At 44.5% G+C, this 10,946-nt stretch overlaps 1 protein-coding gene across 1 annotated transcript in view; it reads left to right on the forward strand.

Moving 5' to 3' along the window:
* Positions 1 to 6,336, forward strand: part of rab25b (RAB25, member RAS oncogene family b) — a 29,863-nt gene extending 23,527 nt beyond the window's left edge. The window contains exons 3-5 of the mRNA XM_062063972.1: positions 8 to 201; positions 4,931 to 5,011; positions 5,908 to 6,336. Coding sequence (XP_061919956.1) covers positions 8 to 201; positions 4,931 to 5,011; positions 5,908 to 6,026 — 394 coding nt within the window. The 3' untranslated portion in view covers positions 6,027 to 6,336. The remainder of the gene's footprint in view (positions 1 to 7; positions 202 to 4,930; positions 5,012 to 5,907) is intronic.
* The last annotated feature ends 4,610 nt before the right edge of the window (positions 6,337 to 10,946 follow it).

Genomic DNA, 10,946 nt, shown 5'->3' on the forward strand with positions numbered 1-10,946 from the left:
TCCACAGCTACTACCGGGGGGCGGTGGGCGCCCTGCTGGTCTATGACATCACCAAACACCTGACCTATGACAGCGTGGAGCGCTGGCTGAAGGAGCTCTTCGACCACGCCGACCCTCACATCGTGGTCATGTTGGTGGGCAACAAGTGTGACCTGGAGTCCGACAGGTCGGTGCCCATGGACCAGGCCAAAGACTTTGCAGGTAGGACCAAAACTTTCAGGTGTTTAGGTCCTTGTCGCGCTCCTGAAGAACATTACTTTCATTTCCACCTCCAAAAAATGTCAACAAAAACAAAGCCTTCTTTTTTCCTGTCAAAAAGCAATCCTTTGATTCAAAAACAGCTTGATTGACATAAAAGTCAGCAGGACCGAAGAAACTGACCGGAAACTGAAACAGTTTTCTTTTACATTCCGACAGTAGAAGTTGTTACCTAAGCAGAGACTTATAGACAGTGTGGTGAGCATTAATTCATGTTTTTATATATGATTATTTTACAGTAGAAGTTGTTACCTAAGCAGAGACTTATAGACAGTGTGGTGAGCATTAATTCATGTTTTTATATATGATTATTTTACAGTAGAAGTTGTTACCTAAGCAGAGACTTATAGACAGTGTGGTGAGCATTAATTCATGTTTTTATATATGATTATTTTACAGTAGAAGTTGTTACCTAAGCAGAGACTTATAGACAGTGTGGTGAGCATTAATTCATGTTTTTATATATGATTATTTTACAGTAGAAGTTGTTACCTAAGCAGAGACTTATAGACAGTGTGGTGAGCATTAATTCATGTTTTTATATATGATTATTTTACAGTAGAAGTTGTTACCTAAGCAGAGACTTATAGACAGTGTGGTGAGCATTAATTCATGTTTTTATATATGATTATTTTACAGTAGAAGTTGTTACCTAAGCAGAGACTTATAGACAGTGTGGTGAGCATTAATTCATGTTTTTGTATATGATTATTTTACAGTAGAAGTTGCTACCTAAGCAGAGACTTATAGACAGTGTGGTGAGCATTAATTCATGTTTTTATATATGATTATTTTACAGTAGAAGTTGCTACCTAAGCAGAGACTTATAGACAGTGTGGTGAGCATTAATTCATGTTTTTATATATGATTATTTTACAGTAGAAGTTGCTACCTAAGCAGAGACTTATAGACAGTGTGGTGGGCATTAATTCATGTTTTTATATATATGATTATTTTTGTCACACCCCGCCTCGGGTGAAGGTAATGTAACCTTTGCAAACCAGACTTTCAAATCAAGGATGGCAAGGCACGCAGTTGGTAACAGTTTACAAACATTTATTGAAATCCCAAAAGTGTCAAAAGGTGAACAACAACAGGAAAAACAAAGCACCCACAATCTGTAATGGTAATAAACAGAGGCAATATTAGTATCGTATATTATATATAGTACATTTATATTAACATTTCAAAGTTGCATGCGTTAAATAGGCCTATATAATTAATCAAAATAAGCATATTAAAAATAGTCAAAATGTAATTCATCCATTATAACAAAATACATGTATTCATAATCAAAGGTCAATAATCAAATATGTCAAAGTAAAGAATTAAATAATCAAAACAGATTTAGCAAAATCAATTAGCAATCAACAAAATTTAAGCGGTTACAACACAACAACATCATCTCATCATCAAAATAATCACCTCAGTAGATGTTTGATGCATGGAGACCCAAACTCCTGCTCAGGACAGAACCTCCTCTGGCAGTGACACACAGCAGACTGGCAGGACAGAACCTCCTCTGGCAGTGACACACAGCAGACTGGCAGGACAGAACCTCCTCTGGCAGTGACACACAGCAGACTGGCAGGACAGAACCTCCTCTGGCAGTGACACACAGCAGACTGGCAGGACAGAACCTCCTCTGGCAGTGACACACAGCAGACTGGCAGGACAGAACCTCCTCTGGCAGTGACACACAGCAGACTGGCAGGACAGAACCTCCTCTGGCAGTGACACACAGCAGACTGGCAGGACAGAACCTCCTCTGGCAGTGACACACAGCAGACTGGCAGGACAGAACCTCCTCTGGCAGTGACACACAGCAGACTGGCAGGACAGAACCTCCTCTGGCAGTGACACACAGCAGACTGGCAGGACAGAACCTCCTCTGGCAGTGACACACAGCAGACTGGCAGGACAGAACCTCCTCTGGCAGTGACACACAGCAGACTGGCAGGACAGAACCTCCTCTGGCAGTGACACACAGCAGACTGGCAGGACAGAGAACCTCCTCTGGCAGTGACACACAGCAGACTGGCAGGACAGAACCTCCTCTGGCAGTGACACACAGCAGACTGGCAGGACAGAACCTCCTCTGGCAGTGACACACAGCAGACTGGCAGGACAGAACCTCCTCTGGCAGTGACACACAGCAGACTGGCAGGACAGAACCTCCTCTGGCAGTGACACACAGCAGACTGGCAGGACAGAACCTCCTCTGGCAGTGACACACAGCAGACTGGCAGGACAGAACCTCCTCTGGCAGTGACACACAGCAGACTGGCAGGACAGAGAACCTCCTCTGGCAGTGACACACAGCAGACTGGCAGGACAGAACCTCCTCTGGCAGTGACACACAGCAGACTGGCAGGACAGAATCTCCTCTGGCAGTGACACACAGCAGACTGGCAGGATAGAGAATCTCCTCTGGCAGTGACACACAGCAGACTGGCAGGACAGAGAACCTCCTCTGGCAGTGACACACAGCAGACTGGCAGGACAGAACCTCCTCTGGCAGTGACACACAGCAGACTGGCAGGACAGAACCTCCTCTGGCAGTGACACACAGCAGACTGGCAGGACAGAACCTCCTCTGGCAGTGACACACAGCAGACTGGCAGGACAGAGAACCTCCTCTGGCAGTGACACACAGCAGACTGGCAGGACAGAGAACCTCCTCTGGCAGTGACACACAGCAGACTGGCAGGACAGAACCTCCTCTGGCAGTGACACACAGCAGACTGGCAGGACAGAACCTCCTCTGGCAGTGACACACAGCAGACTGGCAGGACAGAACCTCCTCTGGCAGTGACACACAGCAGACTGGCAGGACAGAGAACCTCCTCTGGCAGTGACACACAGCAGACTGGCAGGACAGAACCTCCTCTGGCAGTGACACACAGCAGACTGGCAGGACAGAATCTCCTCTGGCAGTGACACACAGCAGACTGGCAGGACAGAACCTCCTCTGGCAGTGACACACAGCAGACTGGCAGGACAGAGAATCTCCTCTGGCAGTGACACACAGCAGACTGGCAGGACAGAACCTCCTCTGGCAGTGACACACAGCAGACTGGCAGGACAGAACCTCCTCTGGCAGTGACACACAGCAGACTGGCAGGACAGAACCTCCTCTGGCAGTGACACACAGCAGACTGGCAGGACAGCTTTATTTATTATTTATCATCTTTATCAGCTTTATTTATTATTTATCATTTATAATTTATATATTTACCTTCAAGCAAAGTCCAGTCTAATTGTTTTGCTTCCTGGGAAAGCAATCCGTGCAGTCATTTGCGCCGCCATGGGTGAGGGCGGACCTACGTCACTTCCGCCTACCAATCCCCTAGCAACCGGGAATTGGTTGAAAACAAAGCAGCTCACAGCGAACACAGCATTGACAGAACCAGCATTTAACGAGCGTTGTGGCTTGGAAGTCGGCGTTAAATCCTTCATTTACGCATTTTTACTTATTCGCATATCGTGTGAAAAAAACGAAAATGTATTATTTGCGTCAGACTCGTCTCAGTGAACTTTAAAGCTTCTCATGCTTAGCTTAGCTTGCTAGTTAGCTTAGCCTGCGCGCTACTAAGAAAGAGACACGGAAGTTATCAACAACAAGATCGAGTGTTAGTGTATAAAATATTGAGAGATTTGAGGGCTACATGTATTGAATGGCAACATGAAAATTATAGGCTTTATTGGTTTTTAAAAACCCAACTGTTAAGTGCAAATTTAAACGAAACCGGTTTTCGAAAATAGCTAGCTAGGCTATAGACTATATAGTATATACCGCATGTTGTTTTTGTACAACAACTTCAGCTGTCGAACGTTTTAAAGGTACAAATTCAACAAGTACAACATTAGCACGGACGGTATAGCCAAGTTGTGGTTAAGAAGGTGGATTTTTGTTCCTTATATTTACCAGAAACGAAGTGATCCGAACACACGACCCGGGACTTTGGGGGACTCCAGTGAGAACCGTCCTCGTTTTCCCGGTGTAAAGCTGCGAGCCATTTGTCTCGTCTCTGTGGGCTTTTATCACGCTTTGGCAGAACAAAATACAACCTTTGTTTTCCCTGTTTCCAGTTGTGGTTAGCACAACCAAAAACAACACCGTTTTTCGGCATTTTGGAGGCAGAATGCCAGGTTTAACCAGCGTAGGTTAAACCCGGCAGTCTGGTTGCTATGGCTCCAAGAACCCGTATGTAGTAGCTCAGTTGCCCGGATGTCAGCCCTCACCCATAGTCCAGGTCCTGCCACGTACAGTTCAACATGAAAGTGTGTGTTAGTCCCTTATGAATACTCACATGAACAACAACAACTCAGCTTCCATCAAACATGAATGCAGAAAAAGGGACTTACATTCAATTATTAATCATCATTTTTGCGTCCGAAAAATCCCATTGAGTTTAGTTTTGGACTTCTTCTGATCGTTTTGAGTTTGACATGCGTCACTCAGTCACCTGACTGATGCATTACTGCCACAGGTGGTGGAAAGGTGTATTACAGCGGAGAACCTCTGTGGCCCAAACAGAAAAGCAGATCTTTTTTGGTGTGGTCACGATTCAATAAAGAAGAATAAAAGAGCACAGAATGTCAGTCCTTTCTTGTCATTCGCTATGTGAAACATCCTCATCTCATATGTAGATTTTCTCATTTTCTTTAGAGAAAAGTGGCCTGTTGTTTCTGGAGACGTCCGCTCTGGCGTCGACTAACGTGGAGGTTGCGTTCAACACCGTCCTAACAGGTACTTCCTCTCTTTTGGGCCCTCAGCTTGTTAAATCATAAATGTTCCCTTTGATTGACAGCTAACCACTTATTCCCTTTGATTGACAGCTGACCACTTAGTGACTGACCACTCTTGTCCTTGCTTAGCATGGCAGTCATGGCTGCCCTCGCTGGGAACACTAAATAATGAAACTATACAACAAATATTTATTGTTTAGGGTTATGGTTATGTTAGAGTTGTTTCATGGTTATGTTAGAGTTGTTTCATGGTTATGTTAGAGTTGTTTCATGGTTATGTTAGAGTTGCTCAACATTAGGACCTAATTCAACAAGTTCTCAACCTTGTTTCCATGCCTGCTGGGTACCATTATTTTACTGTAAAATCAACAGTTCGTTTTACAGTGTGTTACTGTAAATGAGAAACAGTACTTAAAAATACAAATTGGGCGACTGAGCTACCAGTTGTCTACCGTAAGCATCACTTTGACAGCGTACCGTTTGATGGACAACTTGCTTTGAAATCCTGAGTCAAGCCGATATTTAGGTATGAATTGTGGTTTGAACAAAAACAATTGTTAGGAATATATGACATTCTAACATTTGTTTCAAAGACATGAAATAGCTTGCAGTCAATGTATTTCTTTCTGTCCAAATGGGAAGTGGAGGACATTTAGCACTTAACGGCAGGCTTGTGAGAGCTGGACTTTGACACCTGCCGCAGGTGGGTGTGACAAAGTGATAGCTAGCAAGTGTGTTGCTGGATGTGGTGGCTCACTGCTGGGGGTTATAATAATGATATTACTTACTGCTTGCCCACATTATTCCCTCTCCATGTTGCTGCTTAGGAAGGAAGCAAGAAGCATTCTTCTGAACATTAGATTGTGTTTGTGACTTGTGCTGAATGTCCACCCCTAGAGATCCACAAGAAGGTGAGCGGCAGGGAAGTGGTGCGAGGCTCCATCAGCGCCGTGACCCTCAGCCCCACCATAGTGCCACACCCGGAGGAGAAGAAGCCTTGCTGCAAGAACATCTGAGCACCCTCAGGGGAGGCGGAGCACAGAGGAAGGAGGGCGGGGCGGGTGTGGTCGGACCGCCCCCTGAGCCCGGCGTGCACATCCAACGACTGATTAGGACTTGTGGAGGCTGCACATTGATGATTCATTATTATGAATTCGTACCCTCCCGCCAATTGATCCTCTGGGTGAAACATGCAACTAGGTGTCATTATGTCCGTCCACAAAAGAAGAAGTTGTAATATTTCAAAAAGAAATGATTGGTGTTTTTTGCTTGGTGGCTAATAGTTGAGGTGCTGTCGCTGCTGGGTGTGACGCCACAAATAAAGCTTTTAGCTCACAATGTGCTCTTCTTTCTAATACATACTGTATGTCTCATTATGCTTGCAGGGAAAGTCTTCATCCAAGAAATGCTACTATAAAGCTGGAGTTACAATAATATTCAAGCACAAATGTACAAAAAACGACTTTTCAGCAAAAACAATCTAGAATTGCCATCTTATGGTGTTAGATGTAAATATAAACGGAATACAATGATTTGCAAATCCTTTTCAAGCCATATTCAGTTGAATATGCTACAAAGACAACATATTTCATGTTCAAACTCATAAACTTTATTTTTTTGTGCAAATAATCATTAACTTTATAATTTGATGGCAGCAACACGTGACAAAGAAGTTGGGAAAGGTGGCAATAAATACTGATAAAGTTGAGGAATGCTCATCAAACACTTATTTGGAACATCCCACAGGTGTGCAGACTAATTGGGAACAGGTGGGTGCCATGATTGGGTATAAAAGTAGATTCCATGAAATGCTCAGTCATTCACAAACAAGGATGGGGCGAGAGTCACCACTTTGTCAACAAATGCCTGAGCAAATTGTTGAACAGTTTAAGAAAAACCTTTCTCAAGCAGCTACTGCAAGGAATTTAGGGATTTCACCATCTACACTCCGTAATATCATCAAAGGGTTCAGGGAATGTGGAGAAATCACTGCAGGTAAGCAGCTAAGCCCGTGACCTTCCATCCCTCAGGCTGTACTGCATCAACAAGCCACATCAGTGTGTAAAGGATATCACCACATGGAACACTTCAGAAAGCCACTGTCACTAAATACAGTTGGTCGCTACATCTGTAAGTGCAAGTTAAAGCTCTACTATGCAAAGCCAAAGCCATTTATCAACAACACCCAGAAACGCCGCCGGCTTCTCTGGGCCAACAACACTACACTGTACACTCCCCTTAGCAACAACACTACACTGTACACTCCCCTTAGCAACAACACTACACTGTACACTCCCCTTAGCAACAACACTACACTGTACACTCCCCTTAGCAACAACACTACACTGTACACTCCCCTTAGCGGCAACACTACACTGTACACTCCCCTTAGCAACAACACTACACTGTACACTCCCCTTAGCAACAACACTACACTGTACACTCCCCTTAGCAACAACACTACACTGTACACTCCCCTTAGCAACAACACTACACTGTACTCTCCCCTTAGCAACAACACTACACTGTACACTCCCCTTAGCAACAACACTACACTGTACACTCCCCTTAGCAACAACACTACACTGTACACTCCCCTTAGCAACAACACTACACTGTACACTCCCCTTAGCGGCAACACTACACTGTACACTCCCCTTAGCAACAACACTACACTGTACTCTCCCCTTAGCAACAACACTACACTGTACACTCCCCTTAGCAACAACACTACACTGTACACTCCCCTTAGCAACAACACTACATTGTACACTCCCTTAGCAACAACACTACACTGTACACTCCCCTTAGCGGCAACACTACACTGTACACTCCCCTTAGCGGCAACACTACACTGTACACTCCCCTTAGCAACAACACTACACTGTACACTCCCTTAGCAACAACACTACACTGTACACTCCCCTTAGCGGCAACACTACACTGTACACTCCCCTTAGCGGCAACACTACACTGTACACTCCCCTTAGCAACAACACTACACTGTACACTCCCTTAGCAACAACACTACACTGTACACTCCCCTTAGCGGCAACACTACACTGTACACTCCCCTTAGCGGCAACACTACACTGTACACTCCCCTTAGCGACAACACTACACTGTACACTCCCCTTAGCGACAACACTACACTGTACACTCCCCTTAGCAACAACACTACACTGTACACTCCCCTTAGCGGCAACACTACACTGTACACTCCCCTTAGCGGCAACACTACACTGTACTCTCCCCTTAGCAACAACACTACACTGTACACTCCCCTTAGCAACAACACTACACTGTACACTCCCCTTAGCAACAACACTACACTGTACTCTCCCCTTAGCAACAACACTACACTGTACACTCCCCTTAGCGGCAACACTACACTGTACTCTCCCCTTAGCAACAACACTACACTGTACACTCCCCTTAGCAACAACACTACACTGTACACTCCCCTTAGCAACAACACTACACTGTACTCTCCCCTTAGCAACAACACTACACTGTACACTCCCCTTAGCGGCAACACTACACTGTACTCTCCCCTTAGCAACAACACTACACTGTACACTCCCTTAACTTAGGTGTTTGTGTCTCCTCGCAATTGTTGTGTGTGGTGTTTGTGTCTCCTCTCAATTGTTGTGTGTGGTGTTTGTGTCTCCTCTCAATTGTTGTGTGTGGTGTTTGTGTCTCCTCTCAATTGTTGTGTGTGGTGTTTGTGTCTCCTCTCAATTGTTGTGTTTATTGGGATTGTCACTCGTACGAGCTGACCGCTCTGACGCTTCCGGGAAGAGAAAAGGGGGCGGAGTCGGCGTGTACGTGAGTGACAAGTGGTGTAAACAGCTCACTGTGAAAAAAGCCCCGACGTAGAACTGCTGTGTTTATCAATGAGACCTCACTACCTGCCTAGAGAGTTTGGCAACATCATCATAGCCGCTGTTTATGTCCCACCCAGTTTTCTTTTTGGGTGACTTTAACCATTGTAAACTGGAGACTGAACAATTTGTCAAATGTGACACAAGAAATGACAAGATTCTAGATGAATGCTATGGCAATATAAAGGGGGGATACTCAGCAAAACCAAAGCCCCCCCTTTCCAACTCGGATCACAACACCATACATCTAATACCCACATATAAATCTGTTTTTAAATCAATTAAACCTGAGCATAAGACAATTAATGTGTGGTCAGAGGATGCGAAATGGACATTCAGTGCCTTTTATCTCCACGACAATACATCGGCGAAATGCTTTAGCTACGAGCTAACGTGATAGCATCGTGCTTTAACTGCATATAGAAACAAAAGAAATAAACCCCTGACTGGAAGGATAGATAGAAAATCAACAATACTATTAAACCGTGGACATGTCAATACACGGTTAATGCTTTCCAGGCTGGCGAAGGTTAACAATGCTGTGCTAACGACGCCATTGAAGCTAACTTAGCAACCGGACCGCACAGAGCTATGCTAAAAACATTAGCTCTCCACCTACGCCAGCCAGCCCTCATTTGCTCATCAACACCCGTGCTCACCTGCGTTCCAGCGATCGGCAGAAGGACGAAGGACTTCACCCGATGCGTTTGGCGGCCCGGAGACGTAGGAAGTCAAGGTGAGGTCGGCGGCTAGCGCTCCAACAAAGTCCTCCTGGTTGTGTTGCTGTAGTCCGCTGCTAATACACCGATCCCACCTACAACTGTCTTCTTTGCAGCCTTCATTGTTCATTAAACAAATTGCAAAAGATGTCCAGAATACTGTGGAATTATGAAATGAAAACAGAGCTTTTTGAATAGGATTCTACGGGGTACCATAACTTCCGTTACTCGGACTTCGTCACGCGCATACGTCATCATACCGCGACGTTTCAGCCGGATATTTCCCAGGAATTTTAAAATGTCACTTTATAAGTTAACCCGGCCGTATTGGCATGTGTTGCAATGTTAAGATTTCATCATTGATATATAAACTATCAGACTGCGTGGTCGCTAGTAGTGGCTTTCAGTAGGCCTTTAACATTAAAAAAAAACCTAAATACAATTTACAACAATTAATAACATTGTTTTTAGTCCAACTTGAGTCATTTGATACTGACAACTGTGATAAATAAACAAAGTAAATATTAATGAATTCAAATTGATGACAATTGATAAGGAGCACAATATAAAACACCTTATCCTACAAAACTAAAGTTAAAGCAACAATTTGTGCACATTTTTTTATAAATGAAAATGAGGAAGTCAGGATTAATGGTAAATAAATGGTAAATAAATGGTAAATAAATGGTAAATGGGTTATACTTGTGTCGTGCTTTTCTACCTTTAAGGTACTCAAAGCGCTTTGACACTATTTCCACATTCGCACACAGACCCATCAGGAGCAAGGGTGAAGTGTCTTGCTCAAGGACACACGGATGGTGACGAGGTTGGTAGAAGGTGGGGATCGAACCAGGAACCCTCAGGTTGCTGGCACGGCCACTCTCCCACGCTGTCCCCTTAATGAATGACTGATTAATGACTACAATGAGCACACCTTTCAAAGTGGGGGATGAAGCATGATACTGATAAAGCATCATCAGCCCTTAAAGTCATTTTGGAATTGCTTTCAATTGTAACTAATAGTCAATTGTAACTAATAGTCTTGCATGCAGTACTTTTCTTTCTCATTTCACTTCATTCTTTCTACTTAAGCACTTTTTAATATTTTTATTTGTGCTATTATTGTCTCTAAAAGCACTTTTGAAACACCAACTAAAAGCACGTCTGCTACCTCGCACCTGTTGAGGCTCCCAGCCACATACTACTTCCTGTACGGCCGCCACGTGACGTCAGCCACTGGGAGGAGCATGAGTGACACCTCGACCGACCAATCGTCTTAGGGCGCGTGACAGGTGTCTGGCGCTGCTGGACCAATGGGAGCCCAGCGGAGGCT

This window comes from Entelurus aequoreus, linkage group LG11, assembly GCF_033978785.1.
Source record: "Entelurus aequoreus isolate RoL-2023_Sb linkage group LG11, RoL_Eaeq_v1.1, whole genome shotgun sequence".
NCBI classification, from domain to species: domain Eukaryota; kingdom Metazoa; phylum Chordata; class Actinopteri; order Syngnathiformes; family Syngnathidae; genus Entelurus; species Entelurus aequoreus.